The 19,663-nt window shown below is 42.2% G+C and overlaps 2 protein-coding genes across 6 annotated transcripts in view; one reads left to right on the top strand and one right to left on the bottom strand.

The window, feature by feature from the left end:
* mkrn2 (makorin, ring finger protein, 2) overlaps window positions 1-2,065 on the bottom strand; it is a 30,921-nt gene extending 28,856 nt beyond the window's left edge. Inside the window, exon 1 of the mRNA XM_084349481.1 lies at window positions 1,936-2,065. Within this exon, the coding sequence (XP_084205607.1) occupies window positions 1,936-1,961 (26 nt within the window). The 5' untranslated portion in view covers window positions 1,962-2,065. The remainder of the gene's footprint in view (window positions 1-1,935) is intronic.
* Window positions 2,066-5,222: 3,157 nt separating this feature from the next.
* LOC311255098 (E3 ubiquitin-protein ligase RNF182) lies at window positions 5,223-18,868 on the top strand. Of its 5 annotated transcripts, none has more exons than XM_084349287.1 (9): window positions 5,223-5,519; window positions 6,003-6,288; window positions 12,913-12,999; window positions 13,085-13,212; window positions 13,408-13,561; window positions 14,353-14,420; window positions 14,528-14,669; window positions 17,595-17,821; window positions 17,902-18,868. In XM_084349287.1, the coding sequence occupies exons 4-9, from the start codon at window positions 13,150-13,152 to the stop codon at window positions 18,076-18,078; spliced, it is 831 nt and encodes a 276-aa protein (XP_084205413.1). In that variant the 5' UTR covers window positions 5,223-5,519; window positions 6,003-6,288; window positions 12,913-12,999; window positions 13,085-13,149; the 3' UTR covers window positions 18,079-18,868. The 5 variants fall into 5 exon arrangements, with proteins under 5 accessions (XP_084205413.1, XP_084205410.1, XP_084205411.1 ...); XM_084349284.1 differs by adding an exon at window positions 12,149-12,218 and having other exon boundaries at window positions 5,223-6,288; XM_084349285.1 differs by adding an exon at window positions 12,137-12,218 and having other exon boundaries at window positions 5,223-6,288.
* Window positions 18,869-19,663: the final 795 nt, after the last annotated feature.

Below are 19,663 nucleotides of genomic sequence, written 5' to 3'. Positions count from 1 at the left end.
AATATGAACTAATCTTTTTTATGACTCGGGAGTAATTAGTCGTCTCAGTGAGTGATTTGTTCATTTTCATGCAGTACCTTCCCTCGCCACATGGCAGCTGCATAAGCTCAGTCAGGAGGACAGGAAACCGAAATGATTAGTTCACGACTCACTCAACTGTGCGTCCGTCCTCAGGTCCTCGTTCATTTGTCACGTGACAGCCAGGCCGCTCAGGCTGTGTGACGAGCAGTAAGCACAACCGTTCGTTCATAGGCCTACGGATCGTTCACACGGATCGTTCATACGTCTCTCGTTCATTTGTCACGTGACTGGCAGCTAATGCTGAAGAGCAGTAAGCACAACAGTTCGTTCACGCACCCGGATCATTCATCCAGATCGTTCATTTGTCACGTGACAGGCAGCTCACGCTGAACGGTTTGTTCTCGTTCATCCGGATCGTTCATTTGTCACATGACAGGCAGCTCACGCTGAACGGTTCGTTCTTGTTCGTTCTCCTTCATCCGGATCGTTCATTTGTCACGTGACAGGCAGCTCAGGCTGTGTGTCGAGCAGTACGTTCGTTCTCGGATCGGTCTCTCGTTCATTTGTCACGTGACAGCTACCTAGTCACTGTTGTGCTGTTAAACAACAATGGCAGGGAGGATACAGGATACAGTCACTTTATTGTGGTGTGTATTTATTTCCTAGGTTTTCATATGGTTTTAATTGCTTGTGGCATTTTGTTTATTATGCTTTGTCAGCTGAAGCAAACCATGTTGCCTTCAGTGTTAAGTGTTTGAGAACCGTGGTCTTTTTTACAATGCCCACAAGAGGGCTACAGTGCCACCCGCTGTAAAAATGAACGAAATGAACGAAATGACTCAAAAAAATTTTTGTTCAATTTACTGTTCGAGTATAAAAGACCCGAGTCAGTAAAAAGAGTCGAACTTCCCAACACTATCCCATTCATTCACTGTCCGCACGTAGGCACGCTCCCTCACTCTCGCTCACCCACTCACACCTTACGCACACACACCTCACGCACCGCCCTATTCCTGAAAGGGGCTACGCCACTTGGCAACTGCAGATGCAGGAGACCCATCGACAGAACGTGAACCCCTCCTCTAGTTTTTTGTTTGTTTTGTTGTGAACTTGAATGTCATCTTCTGTGAAGAAGACTGCAGTTACAAAGAGAAACTAGTTGGCAGGTTATTTTGTTTAAGTTTCCAATTGACTGAAGATATAAGTTATTGTTACATTATGTTGTTAATAAATGTTTTAAATTTGACAATGTAGTGTGGTACATTGCGAACAAAGGTCAGACATTATATTGCATAAAAGTCTAGTCTAAAAATGGCAGCAACCTGTGCTTTAAAAAAAATACATGTAAAAATCCGTGACCTTAGAATTGAAAATGTAATCGAATCGAGGATTTGGAGAATCGTGACACCCCTAATACACATACACATATACATATATATATACACACATATACATATATACACATATACACACATATACATATATATATACACACATATACATATATACACATATACATATATATATATATATATATATATATATATATACATATGTGTGTATACTATATATACATATGTGTGTATACTATATATACTATGTGTGTATGTGTGTATACAGTGTTGGTGTTTCTAATATTTTGTTCACCTTGTCTCATGTTGGACATGAAGGCATGGAGCAGACAGGGACAAAGGAGACGGATCAGGTAGGTTCAGGTGTGTTAGTCTGAGTTTTACCTTCAAACGAACTCCAGTAACAGCGGAATACAAGCTAACAGCTAGCGGCTAAAAACATTAGCACGAGGCTAACGCGTCCGCCGTGATGTCATTCAGAAACAGAGCGCGAGACTGGCGGACAGACAGACGGGCGACAGACAGACAGGCAGACAGGTGAGAAACAGAGCGACAGACTCACCTGCAGGTCACCTGTTTGGTGCTCATCTTCCTCGCGGAGTTTCTGCTACAACGGCTGCTTCCAAGTTGTCCCGTCGGTGTCCCGGTCAAACATTTCCGACTGACAGCCGCGGTCACAGCAGGAAGGTTCCGGTGACGTTTATCTGACTGAAGGTTACTCAGTACTCGAGTATGGAAGCTCAGCTAAAGAAAGATATTCCCATGGTCTCCTGACGATGACGTAAAAATCATCATTATCAGTCAGTAATGACCATGTGAGGATTGTTGTGTTAAAACACGAATGTTTCAACTTCAGTGAAGTTGGTTTTAAGTTGGATATTCGACAGACATTCGCAGCCACTCACACATTTCAAGTGCACCCGTATTGCAGACTTTACAGTAAACACACGGAGACGACGGCTACAGCGTGTACCGACTTCCTGTTTTCAATATAAAAATGTGGGATATTTAAAGCAGAGGTACTGTGTTTAAAGCTATTGAGCTAAAATGCTAATATTTAGATATAAAAATTAATAAAAAATGATCAACAGATGTAAAATGTAAAAACAAGAGGTGTATCTCATGCAGCCAGTGTAGTTACATGATCCCACGCTTTGAGTCAATTGATCACATGACCTGGGAGCTATTGAGCAAACATTTTTAGTACTATTAACAGTATTCTTAACACCCCCCAATCCGCTTGTCTTGATGTTTCCTCTGAGACCTGCGAAACATTTCTCCACTTTTTTGTTGAAAAGATTGTGACTATTAGAGGACCCATCTCCCCCCTTCTTATGACTCATCCATCCCTATCACCTGCTCTGCTGTTTTTAACCAGTTTGAGCCTGTGTCTCTGTCTCTTTTAAAGGAAACCATTGGTCATATGAAACCTTCAGCTTGTCCCACAGATGTCGTCCCCTCTCATTTTGTAAAAGATACTTGTGAGACTATAGGACCAAATATCCTAATGATTATAAATAGCAGTCTATCTGCAGGTGTTGTGCCAGCAACCTTTAAGCATGCAATAGTACAACCTCTGATCAAAAAACCCAATCTGGACACATCAGTCCTCTCCAATTTTCGACCAATTTCCAAACTCCCCTTTCTTTCAAAAATCTTGGAAAAAGTTGTACTTTTGCAATTGCAGTCTTATTTAGACATAAAAGGCATCCTTGAAGTGTTTCAGTCTGGTTTTAAACCCCTGCACAGCACTGAGTCTGTACTTTTAAAGGTTTTTAATGATCTTTTATTAACCGCTGACTCAGGCGATTCTGCCATTCTTGTACTTTTAGATCTCACAGCCGCTTTTGATACAGTTGACCATAAGATCCTCATCTCTCGCCTAGAGCAATACGATGGCATTAAAAGCACCACTCTGGACTGGTTCAGGTCTTACCTGTCTGACAAGCTTTTCTGTTAACTTTGGTCAATCTGTCTCTTCCTCAGCACCTCTTCCTTGTGGAGTCCCTCAGGGGTCTATTCTCGGACCTATTTTATTTTCCCTCTACCTTCTTCCCCTTGGGTCCATCTTCAGAAAATTTGGAATTTCGTTTCACTGTTATGCGGATGATACTCAGATCTACCTGCCCTTGAAACAGAAGGATGAAAACGCTATTAAATCATTGTTTGATTGTCTTACAGACATCAAAGCATGGATGGCCTTAAATCTTCTGAACTTCAATGAAAGCAAAACTGAAGTTCTGATTTTAGGACCTAGTGGTGCCCGTGATGCCCCTCATATGCACTTGTGTTCCTTAGAACCATATGTCAGACCTGCTGTGAAAAATCTGGGTGTGATAATGGACAGTGATTTTAAGCTGGACAAACATTTAAATGCAGTGGTCAAATCTAGCTTTTTCCAGTTGAGGCTTTTTATCTAAGGTCAAGCCATTTTTATCCTTTAAAGACTTGGAAAGGGTTATACATGCTTTTATCTCTTCCCGGCTCGACTATTGTAACACCCTTTATGTTGGTGTTAGCCAGGCCTCCCTCTCTCACTTGCAGTTGGTGCAAAATGCTGCAGCTCGTTTTTTAACTGGAACACGCAAGCGTGAGCACATCTCACCCATATTGGCCTCCCTTCACTGGCTCCCTGTATGTTTTAGGATTGATTTTAAGATTTTACTGTTTGCCTATAAAGCACTGAACAGGCTAGCTCCAGCCTACATTACTGACCTTTTAAAACCCTATGTCCCATCAAGGTCACTCAGGTCCGCCGACCAGCTGACCTTGGTTGTCCCAAGGTCAAAGCTAAAGCACAGGGGTGATCGTGCTTTTGCATCTGTGGCCCCAAAACTCTGGAACGAGCTGCCTCTAGATGTTCCGTGGGCCCCACACTGCCTGTTTTTAAAACTCGCCTAAAAACTCATTTTTATTCTTTGGCTTTTAATTCAGTATGAGAGTGGCCCCTGTCTGTCCTTGTGTCTGTCTTAACTGGTCTTTGTGTTTTGTTTTGTTTTGTTTTGTTTTGTTTTTTACTATGTTAGCCATTTCAGTTTTGTTGTACAGCACTTTGGTCAACTGTTGTTGTTTTTAAATGTGCTTTATAAAATAAATTTTGATTGATTGAAAAATGCTTAAATTTACATATAAAAATTAATAAAAAATATTGAGAGATGTAAAATGTAAAAACAAGAGGCGTATCTCATGCAGCCAGTGTAGTTACATGATCCCAACATGATTTTGAGTCAATTGATCACATGACCTGGAAGCTATTGAAAAAATTGGGCGGTGTATTCGCTAAAAATGGTGATTATCATTAAAATATTCATGAAAATTATTTTTTCCACTAAAATCCAATAAAAACTAGTGTGTCTCATTCTACCAGTATAACAAGACATGTCAGCGTTGATTTCGAGTCGATGGCTCGATATGTGCATATAAAAATTAATAAAAAATATGAACAGATATAAAATGTAAAAACAAGAGGCGTATCTCATGCAGCCAGTGTAGTTACATGATCCCACACTGATTTTGAGTCAATTGATCACATGACCTGGAAGCTATTGAGCTAAAATGCTAATATTTGCATATAAAAATTAATAAAAAATATTTAGAGATGTAAAATGTAAAAACAAGAGGTGTAGCCTACTTTAAAAATACTGTGAATGATGTGAAGACACCGGGTTCTCAGAGAGAGTGACGTCATCAATGTGATCAATACATCAGCAGTGTGACAGTGTGAGCACCTCTCCTGTTTACAGTCTGTCCACTTCCGGTGTGTACATGTGAACAGCTGTGAGTGTGGGCTGCAGGTGTTCCTGTTGAAGCACCTGAGCAGGTGAGTGGCGTGTTGTGCAGCAGTTGTGATCATTACACAACAGCTGATCTACAATCAGCATGAGAACAGCACGTGACTTTATTTATACGCTCAAGAACTGATAAGGTCATTGATCAGGTGATCGATCCTCTCTGCTGTTCATCATCAGTCGGAGATTTCCCGTCATTCCGCTGCGGGCCGGTTGCCATGGTAACCCGGGCTCCCGCCGCCGGCCGCGCGCCGCAGTGAGCAGCAGAGAGACGGAGGAGAGGCGGTGAGTCACCAACACCGAGACCAGCCCCGGACAGCAACCGGCAGCCAGCGACGACACACCGGACACACCGACGGTTAGCCTGTTAGCCTGTTAGCTTAATGTTAGTGCTGTCAGTCAGAGCGGAGGCGCGCGACGACCGCGGACTGTTAATGAGCCTGATGACGGTCAACTACCGCAGTGTTGCTTCAACCTGAGGGAGCACGGCGACCACCGCGACAGCGACCACCGCTACACAGACCACCGCGACCACCGCGACAGCGACCACCGCTACACAGACCACCGCGACACAGACCACCGCGACAGCGACCACCGCTACACAGACCACCGCGACCACCGCGACAGCGACCACCGCTACACAGACCACCGCGACCACCGCGACAGCGACCACCGCTACACAGACCACCGCGACAGCGACCAGCAGCAACTGCATGAAGGGCAACGAGCAAACACACTGTTGATGTGTGATGATGACCACCATGTTGTTTCAACCCTAAACACCAACTACAGCAACCAGACTGCTGATGTCTGATAACAACATGTTGGTTCAATTTTAAAGCTTCAAAAAGGACCACAGCAACTAGACTACTGCAACTCCATCCACAGCAACTAGACTACTGCAACTCCATCCACAGCAACTAGACCTACAAACTGTATCCCGTACAGAACATGCAACAACTTGGAAATAAACTGTTTATTAAGCAACATGTTGCTGCAACTACATGAAAAGCAACAAGTAGCCAGACTGTATCCTGGCGTTGCTTCAGTTTGAGACAACAGCAACTCAACCTGCAACTGCAACTACACCTACAGCAACCATCAACTCAGCCTCCATCTTCCAGCAGGTGAGCAACAACGTGTCACTATCAACATACACCTCTCCACCAATGATGTCACAGCCTCAGGTGTGATGTTACAATAACCCTAACCCTAATAAAAATGTGGGACACAAACGGAGACACACACACACACAGAACGTGTTAGAAACTCTAGAACGTGTTAGAAACACTGTAGAACAGGTTAGCAACTCTAGAACGTGTAAGAAACACTAGAACATGTTAGAAACACTGTAGAACAGGTTAGAAACTCTAGAGCATGTTAGAAACACTGTAGAACGTGTTAGAAACACTAGAACTTGTTAGAAACATTGTAGAACTTGTAAGAAACTCTAGAACATGTTAGAAACAGTGTAGAACAGGTTAGAAACTCTAGAACATGTTAGAAACACTGTAGAATGTGTTAGAAACACTGTAGAACATGTTAGAAACACTGTAGAACAGGTTAGAAACTGTAGAACGTGTTAGAAACACTGTAGAACGTGTTAGAAACACTGTAGAACAGGTTAGAAACTCTACAATGTGTTAGACACACCGTAGAACGTGTTAGAAACACTGTAGAACGTGTTGGAAACTCTAGAACATGTTAGAAACACTGTAGAACGTGTTAGAAACTCTAGAACGTGTTAGACACACTGTAGAACGTGTTAAAAACACTGTAGAACGTGTTAGAAACACTAGAACATGTTAGAAACACTGTAGAACGTTTTAGAAACACTAACACATGTTAGAAACACTGTAGAACGTGTTAGAAACACAAGAACATGTTAGAAACACTCTAGCACGTGTTAGAAACACTAGAACATGTTAGAAACACCCTAGAACGTGTTAGAAACACTGTAGAACAGGTTAGAAACTCTAGCACGTGTTAGAAACACTAGAACATGTTAGAAACAATGTAGAACAGGTTAGAAACTCTAGAACATGTTAGAAACACTGTAGAACGGGCTAGAAACACTATAACATGTTAGACACACTCTAGAACAGGTTAGAAACTCTACAATGTGTTAGAAACACTGTAGAAAGTGTTAGAAACACTAGAACATGTTAGAAACACTGTAGAACTTGTTAGAAACACTGTAGAACAGGTTAGAAACTCTACAATGTGTTAGAAACACTGTAGAACGTGTTAGAAACACTAGAACATGTTAGAAACACTGTAGAACTTGTTAGAAACACTGTAGAACAGGTTAGAAACACTAGAACATGTTAGAAACACTGTAGAACGTGTTAGAAACACTATAACATGTTAGACATACTGTAGAACGTGTTAGAAACACTATAACATGTTAGACACACTGTAGAACAGGTTAGAAACTCTACAACGTGTTAGAAACACTGTAGAACGTGTTAGAAACTCTAGAACGTGTTAGAAACACTAGAACATGTTAGAAACACTGTAGAACAGGTTAGAAACTCTACACCGTGTTAGAAACACTGTAGAACGTGTTAGAAACTCTAGAAGATGTTAGAAACACCGTAGAACAGGATAGAAACTCTAGAAGATGTTAGAAACACTGTAGAACGTGTTAGAAACTCTAGAAGATGTTAGAAACACTGTAGAACAGGATAGAAACTCTAGAAGATGTTAGAAACACCGTAGAACAGGATAGAAACTCTAGAAGATGTTAGAAACACTGTAGAACGTGTTAGAAACTCTAGAAGATGTTAGAAACACTGTAGAACAGGATAGAAACTCTAGAAGATGTTAGAAACACTGTAGAACGTGTTAGAAACACTGTAGAACAGGTTAGAAACTCTACAACGTGTTAGAAACACTGTAGAACGTGTTAGAAACTCTAGAACGTGTTAGACACTGTAGAACATGATAGAAACACTGTAGAACGTGTTAGAAACTCTAGAACATGTTAGAAACACTGTAGAACAGGTTAGAAACTCTAGAACATGTTAGAGACACTGGAATGTGTTAGAAACACTAGAACATGTTAGAAACACTCTAGAACAGGTTAGAAACTATAGAACGTGTTAGAAACACTGTAGAACTTGTTAGAAACACTGTAGAACAGGTTAGAAACTCTACAATATGTTAGAAACACTGTAGAACGTGTTAGAAACTCTAGAACGTGTTAGAAACACTAGAACGTGTTAGACACACTGTAGAACGTGTTAGAAACACTGTAGAGCGTGTTAGAAACACTGTAGAACCTGTTAGAAACTCTAGAACGTGTTAGACCAACTGTAGAACGTGTTAGAAACACTGTAGAACGTGTTGGAAACTCTAGAACATGTTAGAAACACTGTAGAACGTGTTAGAAACTCTAGAACGTGTTAGACACACTGTAGAACGTGTTAGAAACACTGTAGAACGTGTTGGAAACTCTAGAACATGTTAGAAACACTGTAGAACGTGTTAGAAACTCTAGAACGTGTTAGACACACTGTAGAACGTGTTAAAAACACTGTAGAACGTGTTAGAAACACTAGAACATGTTAGAAACACTGTAGAACGTTTTAGAAACACTAACACATGTTAGAAACACTGTAGAACGTGTTAGAAACACAAGAACATGTTAGAAACACTCTAGCACGTGTTAGAAACACTAGAACATGTTAGAAACACCCTAGAACGTGTTAGAAACACTGTAGAACAGGTTAGAAACTCTAGCACGTGTTAGAAACACTAGAACATGTTAGAAACAATGTAGAACAGGTTAGAAACTCTAGAACATGTTAGAAACACTGTAGAACGGGCTAGAAACACTATAACATGTTAGACACACTCTAGAACAGGTTAGAAACTCTACAATGTGTTAGAAACACTGTAGAAAGTGTTAGAAACACTAGAACATGTTAGAAACACTGTAGAACTTGTTAGAAACACTGTACAACAGGTTAGAAACTCTACAATGTGTTAGAAACACTGTAGAACGTGTTAGAAACACTAGAACATGTTAGAAACACTGTAGAACTTGTTAGAAACACTGTAGAACAGGTTAGAAACACTAGAACATGTTAGAAACACTGTAGAACGTGTTAGAAACACTATAACATGTTAGACATACTGTAGAACGTGTTAGAAACACTATAACATGTTAGACACACTGTAGAACAGGTTAGAAACTCTACAACGTGTTAGAAACACTGTAGAACGTGTTAGAAACTCTAGAACGTGTTAGAAACACTAGAACATGTTAGAAACACTGTAGAACAGGTTAGAAACTCTACACCGTGTTAGAAACACTGTAGAACGTGTTAGAAACTCTAGAAGATGTTAGAAACACCGTAGAACAGGATAGAAACTCTAGAAGATGTTAGAAACACTGTAGAACGTGTTAGAAACTCTAGAAGATGTTAGAAACACTGTAGAACAGGATAGAAACTCTAGAAGATGTTAGAAACACTGTAGAACGTGTTAGAAACACTGTAGAACAGGTTAGAAACTCTACAACGTGTTAGAAACACTGTAGAACGTGTTAGAAACTCTAGAACGTGTTAGACACTGTAGAACATGATAGAAACACTGTAGAACGTGTTAGAAACTCTAGAACATGTTAGAAACACTGTAGAACAGGTTAGAAACTCTAGAACATGTTAGAGACACTGGAATGTGTTAGAAACACTAGAACATGTTAGAAACACTCTAGAACAGGTTAGAAACTATAGAACGTGTTAGAAACACTGTAGAACTTGTTAGAAACACTGTAGAACAGGTTAGAAACTCTACAATATGTTAGAAACACTGTAGAACGTGTTAGAAACTCTAGAACGTGTTAGAAACACTAGAACGTGTTAGACACACTGTAGAACGTGTTAGAAACACTGTAGAGCGTGTTAGAAACACTGTAGAACCTGTTAGAAACTCTAGAACGTGTTAGACCAACTGTAGAACGTGTTAGAAACACTGTAGAACGTGTTGGAAACTCTAGAACATGTTAGAAACACTGTAGAACGTGTTAGAAACTCTAGAACGTGTTAGACACACTGTAGAACGTGTTAGAAACACTGCAGAACATGTTAGAAACCCTAGAACGTGCTAGAAACTCTAGAACGTGTTAGAAACACTAGAACATGTTAGAAACACTGTAGAACGTGTTAGACACACTATAGAACAGGTTAGAAACTGTAGAACATGTAAGAAACACCAGAACATGTTAGAAACACTGTAGAGTGTGTTAGAAACACTAACACATGTTAGAAACACTGTAGAACGTGTTAGACACACTGTAGAACAGGTTAGAAACTCTAGAACGTGTTAGAAACACTAGAACATGTTACAAACAATGTAGAACAGGTTAGAAACTCTAGAACATGTTAGAAACACTGTAGAACGGGCTAGAAACACTATAACATGTTAGACACACTGTAGAACAGGTTAGAAACTCTACAACGTGTTAGAAACACTGAAGAACGTGTGAGAAACTCTAGAACATGTTAGAAATACTGTAGAACGTGTTAGAAACACTGTAGAAAGTGTTAGAAACTCTAGAATGTGTTAGACACACTGTTGAAACGTGTTAGAAACACTGCAGAACATGTTAGAAACCCTAGAACGTGTTAGAAACTCTAGAACGTGTTAGAAACACTAGAACATGTTAGAAACACTGTAGAACATGTTAGACACACTATAGAACAGGTTAGAAACTGTAGAATGTGTTAGAAACACTAGAACATGTTAGAAACACTGTAGAACGTGTTAGAAACACTAACGCATGTTAGAAACACTGTAGAACGTGTTAGACACACTGTAGAACAGGTTAGCAACTCTAGAACGTGTTAGAAACACTGTAGAACAGGTTAGAAACTCTAGCACGTGTTAGAAGCACTAGAACATGTTAGAAACAATGTAGAACAGGTTAGAAACTCTAGAACGTGTTAGAAACACTAGAACATGTTAGAAACACTGTATAACAGGTTAGAAAATCTACAACATGTTAGAAACACTGTAGAACAGGTTAGAAACTCTACAACGTGTTAGAAACACTGTAGAACGCGTTAGAAACTCTAGAACGTGTTAGAAACACTAGAACATGTTAGAAACACTGTAGAACGTGTTAGAAACACTAGAACAGGTTAGAAACTCTAGAACGTGTTAGAAACACTAGAACATGTTAGAAACACTGTAGAACAGGTTAGAAACACTAGAACATGTTAGAAACACTGTAGAACAGGTTAGAAACTGTGTAAAAACACTAGAACGTGATGGAAACACTGTAGAATGTGTTAAAAACACTGTAGAACGTGTTAAAAACACTGTAGAACGTGATGGAAACACTGTAGAATGTGTTAAAAACACTGTAGAACGTGTTAAAAACACTGTAGAATGTGTTAAAACACTAGAATGTGTTAAAAACACTGTAGAACGTGATGGAAACACTGTAGAATGTGTTAAAAACACTGTAGGACGTGTTAAAAACACTGTAGAACGTGACGTAAACACTGTACAATGTGTTAAAAACACTGTAGAACGTGATGGAAACACTGTAAAATGTGTTAAAAACACTGTAGAACGTGTTAAAAACACTGTAGAACGTGATGGAAACACTGTAGAACGTGTTAAAACACTGTACAATGTGTTAAAAACACTGTAGAACGTGTTAAAACACTGTAGAATGTGTTAAAAACACTGTAGAATGTGATGGAAACACTGTAGAACGTGTTAAAACACTGTAGAGTGTGTTAAAAACACTGTAGAATGTGTTAAAAACAATGTAGAATGTGATGGAAACACTGTAGAACGTGTTAAAACACTGTAGAGCGTGATGGAAAGGAGTGAAGGATCTGTTTAGCTGTCAGACTGAACACCATCAGACCCGTCTCTCCTCTGCTGCGGCTCTGATTCTACCTCCGGAGGCGGATCAGAGCCGCAGCTAAACTGTCCCCCCTCTCCACATCTGAGTCTTTCACACAGACAGCGAGGCGGAGTGTCGGTGCACTGAAGTGTGATGTGGCTACAGTGTGTCCGGTCCAGTAGGATGATGGTCTGTTTGATTTAACAGGTTTACAGTTAATAAATGTACTCAAGTACTTGAGCTCAGCACAGTTTGGAGGTAAACATTCTTTGAATGTTGATACTTTTAATTAAAAACTAAAAGTAAACAAAACAACCGATTGATTTTGGGACAGTTTCCGTTCAGGATCTGAGACGTAACACCATAAACTGTCAATCAGCTGATCAGCAACATGTGATCACAGCTGACTCATCTGATTGGCTGATACAGCAGGTTCAGGCAGAGCTGTTGCCATAGCAACATCAGCATCCCCAGTGTCCCCCTCCACTGATGACATAACAGCTGCTGCAGTCTATAAATACACTCAGCCCACTGTTTGTGTGTGTGTGTGTGTGTGTGTGTGTGTGTGTGTGTCTGAAACTAACCAGCTGCAGCCCAGACACACGTTCATAGATTTGTGCGTTTTATTTTGAAATCATGTCAAAATAAAGGTTTTAATTTCAGATTTTTCAGACACTTGTTTGTGACCTGTCTGTCTGTCTGTGATCTGTGTTTCTGACCTGTCTGTCTGTCTGTGACCTATCCATCTGACTTGTCTGTCTGTGACCTGTCCATCTGACCTGTCTGTCTGTGACCTGTCCATCTGACCTGTCTGTTTGTGACCTGTCTGTCTGTGACCTGTATGTCTGTGACCTGTATGTCTGACCAGTCTGTCTGTCTGTAGATCTGCTCTCCTGATTGGACAGATGGGCGTCCCTCCTGACTGGACAAAAGGGTGTCCGGTCAGACTGATCAGCTGATCTGGAGTCAGGTATGTACCTGTTGCCTCATCTCTGAAGACGAAAACCAGCCAATCAGACGACACGTAGTGGTTTCATTCTGTTTTTTTGTTCCAGCCAGGTGACGGCCTCAGGTTGGTGAAGCTCCGCTCACGCTGCCCCACCCTCCTGGTTCAAGACGGATGACAGCCAAAAGGATGAGCCATCTGAAAGAGGCGGAGCCTGGTCGGGAGATGGAAGGAAAGGTGAGATTTCCCATCAGGCCTCTCTCGGTGTCACCTCTGACATCATCCCACCAGAACCAATGATGTAAACAGTAGATGAGGCATGTGACTGCCGCCGTCCTGCAGCTGAGACTTCAGTGCTGCTATTGGATGTTGTTGTTAGCACTTTGTTGTGGTGCGTTCAGGGTTAGTAACCCTTTGTTGTGGTGCGTTCAGGTGCAGACCTGGGCTCAGTCTCTGGTTTACACTCTGGAGGAACTCGAGTGTAAAATCTGCTACAATCGCTATGATACTCGGAGCAGGAAACCCAAACTTCTGGGCTGTCTGCACCGAGTCTGTGCCAAGTGTCTGAAGAAGATGGTCGACATAGGTGAGTCTACCTGTCAGGTACTTGAATCGGATTTTGAATTGAAAGTAAAATGTCTCTTGTTCTTTTAGTCTGTAACACTGGGGCGATGAAGAAACATTTAGTACTAACAGAAACCGGTTCCACGTGTTGATCGTCTTAGTATATCACGCTCTGATACAGAAAGTAACCACCACTCAATATGTGCTGGTCTGTCTGTGTTGCTGGCGCTGGTGAGCAGATTGTCAGCTGGACTTTTCTCTTAAAACACGCCGACTTCTTCAGTCTGCAGCGAGGGCCGTCTCTTTCTCTCTCTCGCGCCCAGAGACACTCTGGCAGCATGCAGCAGCGGAGGAGGAGGAGTGTAAAGAGCAGCAATTGGCCATTTTGGAGGGACCGACACAGCCGCAGAGGGCGGTGTGTTTACTGGGGAAAGTACAGGTCACAGTCCTGTGTTAACACCACCGCCAAGCACCCGAGAAGCTGAAGAATGTGATGCTTCCAGGGGAACCAATCACAGTCATTGCGGTCTGCATCGCTGCCACGTGCTGTTCCATTCTGGGAAGGTGGCACATCATGCTACGGTGTAGGCTATGGTCAAACACCTATGCACGCAGAAGAATAAATCAAGATTGTATATAAAGTAAAGCTCGATGTACTTCCTTGTGATGCATCGACACACGTTATGCAAATCAATCTATACGTAGTCAATGACATGGATTATTTCCATGTGTACAAGATCCACAGTTAACCGGTATGATGCTGAGTACGTGATTCTGACATCATCAGGTAACTCTCTTCTGATTGGTTTTCAGGAGAGTCCTCACCCTCGGTCATCAGCTGTCCTTTCTGTCGCCACGAAACCCACGTCCCTGACGAGGAGGTGAGACAGTATTTAGTTAACCAGGAGGGGAGACTTGTTTTCCAACCTGACTTTGGGTGACTTCCGGTCTTCTTCTTCTTCTTCTTCTTCTTCTTCCTCTTCTTCAGGTGTGGTTGATGGAGGATGACAGACATATTCTGGCTGTTCTGTCGTGTCAGGACCGAGCTCGTCGAGGAGGAGGAGGTGGAGGAGGTGGAGGAGGTGGAGGAGGTGGAGGGGAGGTGGTTTTGAATCCAAACAGTCTGACAGGTGAGACAACTGAAGATGATGATTTTCAAACTGAACATTCTTCAGGATGAGCTGAACTGTCTCTCTCTCTCTCTCTCTCTCTCTCTCTCTCTCTCTCTCAATTTTTTTTCAATTTTCAATAGCTTTATTGGCATGACAAGGCAGTGCTTATATTGCCAAAGCATATAACAATAAAATAATATTAATAACAAAAATAATAAAAATAAACAGATGATTAATGACAGTCAATCGCAGAATATAAACATAACAATAAAATATAAACAACTTAAAATTGAGACATTAATCAATCCACACACAGAAAAGAAAAAAAAAAAAAGAAGAAAATCATTGTGATCACAACATATTTACAATATTTCCAGGAGCAGAGTTTGGAGCGGTGGTTTGCTGCTCTGTGGTGTTTCCGTGGTCGTCCCTCAGTCTGTGGCAGGAGGACACATACTCAGCTGCTCGTCTGCAGCACTTTGGTTTCTCACCTAAAACATATTTTAATTTGTCTACGTCTGGAAGTGTCTCAAATTCCTCACAGTGGTTTTTAAATTTGGGGAAGAAATTTTGTCTAATCTGTTTATATTTGTCACAGCGGAGTAGAAAATGTTGCTCAGTCTCTACTTCTCCCTGTGAGCAGAGCGAGCAGAGTCTGTCCTCCCTGGGAGTCCAGGTCCGTCTGTGTCGGCCGGTTTCCAGAGCCAGACTGTGTCCGCTCAGTCTGTATCTGCTCAGAGTCTGTCTGAGGCTGTGCTCAGGTACGGTGCTCAGGTGTTCTGCCACTGTGTACGGCCTGTTTAAGGCTGAATAACAGTCCATTTTGCTTTGGTTCTCTGTGGTGTCTTTCCAGTAGGTGGTGTATTTCTCTTTCTGTCCTTCTATGATTTGGTCGGGCCGGATGGTTTGGGGTCTGTCCTGAGGGTCTGGTGTTGATGTCGGGGAGCTGAGAGTCAGGGCGAGCTGACTGAGGGGGCTTTTCTCCAAGTTTGTCTCTTGGGATTTTAGTGCTTTGTAGTGGAAACTCTGGGGGTCACTTGATTTTAGGTGGTTGTAGAATTTGATGGCTCTTTTTTCGATTGTGATTTGTAGGGGGTACTGACCCAGTTCTGCTCGGCAGGCATTATTTGGGATGTGTCTCTGCAGGTGTAATATGTTTCGATTGGGTGATCGTCCCAGTCAGTAAATGTTAAATGTCTGCTGAGCGGGCCCCATATTTCACTGCCATACAGAGCGATGGGTTCATTTACCCATTTAAAGATTTTTAACCATGTTTTAATTGGAATATCTGTTTTGATGTTTCTTTTAATTGCATAAAATGCCCTTCTTGCTTTGTCTCTCAGCTCATTCACCGCCGTGTGAAAATTACCTGTTGAACTAATATTGAGACCTAAATATGTGTAATTTTTTGCGTGCTCTAATGTGACTTTGTCCAGATAGAATTGATGTTTAAGGCTGTGGTTCCCAGACCTCTTCTGGAAAACCAGTATTTTAGTTTTGTTCAGGTTGACAGTCAGAGCCCAGGTGTGACAGAAACTGTGCAGGAGATCCAGGTGTTGTTGCAGGCCTTCTTTGGTTTGGCTTTGGCTTCTTCTTCTTCTTCTCTCTCTCTCTCTCCAAAAATTCAAATTTGCTTTTTTGGCATGAATGTTACAAGAACTATGTTGCCAAAGCATCAAGAGTCAATGAAAACAAAACAAATACAACTCACAGAATCAAATATATACAAATATAATACAATAAAAAAAAAAAAAGTATATATACATTTATACTGTATACCCTATATGTGTGTCTGTGTGTGTGTGTGTGTGTGTGTGTGTGTGTGTGTGTGTGTGTGTGTTGATGAAGTGCTGTCTCTCTCTTATACACAGACTGGGTGTCATTAGACAGTTGCAAGTTCTTATATATAATTAAAAAATATATATACAGTTCATATTAAATGATGATGATAATAATAATAATATATAAAATAAAGAAATGAAAAACAACAACAACAACAACAACATTACATCACAGCAGTGATGGTTGTGCTCAGCAGTGGTGTGTGTCTCTAGTGTTACATATTGTGCAGCTGACTTTACAAATGGTGGATCTTCTCCCAGACAGACTTTTAACAGCTCCTCACATGTTTTCCTGATACGATGGATCTGCTGCAGTGATCTGCTGGAGGAGAACCTCTCTCTCAGTCTGGTACAGGGGGCAGGAGAGGAGGAGATGGGCCTCAGGTTCTATTTCTCCTGAAGAGCAGTGTCTACAGACTCTTCATCCTCTGGGCTTCACTCTTTCTTATGCCGACCTGTTTCAACCTGCAGCTGATGGTCGCTGAGTCTGTACATTGTTAGTGTTTGTCTTTGTTTGGGGTTTTGTATGCTGACCAGATATTGTGCTGGAGAATACTCTCTGTCCAGTGAGCGATAGCACTCCAATTTATTGATGGATTTGATTTGATTTTTCCAATTGTCAATGTAAGTCTTTTTATTCTCTTTGTCTATAGATATCAGATGAGTTTTGGAGAGAGTCTGGAGGTCTTGGGTTTTGAGGTGGCAGGTTTCTCTGGTGTTTCTCAGAGGGTCTGTCTCTGGACAGAGGCTGTTACTGAGGAAGGCTCTGTGGTGATAGGAATCAGGATCAGCTTGTGCTAAGTGAACCTGGAACTTAATTGACCTTTTGATCATGTGTAGAGAGAGAGGGAAGTGTCCCAGCTCTGCTCTACATGCATGGTTTGGACAGTTTCTGTGGACCTTGAGGATTTCCTTGCAGAATTGGAGGTTAAGTTTCTCAGTGGGTGTTGTGTCCCATGAGGTGCCTCTGGGTCATCAGAGGCACACCTGATGACCTCTGATGACCTCTCTCTCTCTCTCTCTCTGACCTGTGTCTCTCTCTCTCTCTCTCCCTCTCTCTCTCTCTCTCTCTCTCTCTCTCTCTGACCTGTCTGTCTCTCAGGAGGAGGAGCCGTGGACCCGTCTCACCGCTCCTCAGACTGTCTCGTCATCACCATCATGGAGCTCCCTGACGAATCTCCGTCCTCGGACTCACTGAGCATGCTCAATGTGGTGGGCGTGTACCGCCCCCCTTCTCTCGACTCGTTGCCGTGCAACCTGCCGGCTCACAAGTGTCGCGCCTGGACGTCGCGCAGCTTCCCCCGCTGCCTGCTGGGGGCGCTCTGCCTGGTCAGTATGTTGTAATGAGGACATGTGAGACAGGTGGGCTGACGGGCGGGCTGACAGGTGTGTGTCTGATGTTTGCACAGGTGTACTTCAGCTCTCTGCCTCTGGGGATTTACCTGCTGATGATTGGTCAGCTGTGGCTGGGCGTGGTCCTGGTCAGTCTGGTCCCGTCCACGCTGCTGCTGCTCGTCCTCTACGGCTTCTGTCAGTGTCTGTGCCACGAGCTGAGGGAGGCGCTCGATGCGCGCACGCTGCCGTGACGACATCACATTGCCATGACAACGACGACCGCATGCTGCCATGACTACCACATGCTGCAGTGACAATGATGACACACTGCCATGACAACCGCCTCTTGCTGTGGCAATGTCAACATGCTGCCACGACGACAACCACACGCTGCCGTGACAACAACTACGCGCTGCCATGACAACCGCCTCTTGCTGCGAGGACCACCCCTAACCCTGCCATGGCGACGGCCAGGATGCTGTGACTACGACCATGCGCTGCCATGACGACGACACAGCAACATATCACTGTTCCTATGACGACAGCAGAACTAACGATGATCAGAACAACAAACAGTTGAACCAATCACAGTCAGTCAAAGCATGACTCATCACATACTCTGACCCGCCCCCTCTGATACCAGCAGCCACACACACACACACACACACACACACACACGAAGACACAGCCAATCAGAGCAGGACCAGGTGATGATGACACAAAGAGGAGGCGGAGTCTCCTCCTGCTGGCCGAACTGAGAACTGAACATTATTTTATATTGAACAGCTGATGTCACAGACAGCTGTCAGCCAATCAGAGGAGCCAGACTGTGCAGACTGACACAGACTCTAATTGATATTAATTAACGACAAACTGTTAATATTTGTTGATATTTATTGAATCGTCCTGTTCTGTGTTTGATTCCGTGGAGACTGATCAGATGTATTGATCACATGTTATCAGTGTGAATGATGTCATGTTTGTGTTTGCTGCTTTTATAAATCACTGAATATAAATAATAAATCTACACCATGACCAACACATGTACATGTTACTGACACTGACTCAGCTAACCATCATTTCCATTATCAATGAATCAGTTCATCAATTAGTTGTTTGTTTCATGAAATGTTGAAAATGTTTTAACGTGTTGATCAGTTTGTCCGCAGACGTCTCACAGATCTTCAGCCCGTCAGAAAGAAAGCAGCGGATAATCTCAGTGACGAACACAGACTGTCAATCACTAATCCATGATTATAGCTGCTGACATCTGATCAATTAATCATTACAGCTCTCAGTGCTCAAACACGTGATGATGATGAGGGTCGTGGTTTTGTTTGCAGTAGTGTCGAGATCGAAAAGTGGCCAAAGGTATGTCGATTGCTGCCCAGCGGCATAACCGATCCCTGGAGTGGTATGCTGCTGCTATGCCACTGACACATGACGGTATGTGCTGCTTGAGACTGTTATGCCATTAAAAGACTGTTGGATGAGTACCACCCCCTGATGAATATGCAAATATAATGCCACTAGGCTGGTTTTACAACAAGTACTGCTGTAAATGTATACATTTTTTTAGTCTTTATTGACAATGCTAACTTAACACATTGCCGTAAATAAAGGAATGTATGCATTTCTGTTGCATGTTATCTTGTTGGGATGTAGGCATATAGACAGTAATTACACTTGGGATTCTTGCGATATGATAGTAAAGTAATATGTCGACATTTCTGCTTATAAGCTACTCAAAGCTAGTGAAAGAGCTTGCCTTAACTAACATGGCTAATGTTAGCCCAGCCACCGTAGCCAGTCTGACTAATCGATGGCAGAAACTTT

The sequence above is a fragment of the Pagrus pagrus genome (genome assembly GCF_965226575.1).
Source record: "Pagrus pagrus genome assembly, chromosome: 3".
NCBI lineage: Eukaryota > Metazoa > Chordata > Actinopteri > Spariformes > Sparidae > Pagrus > Pagrus pagrus.
Note: the sequence above shows the minus strand (reverse complement) of the source record. Positions and strands in the feature narration are given on the sequence as shown.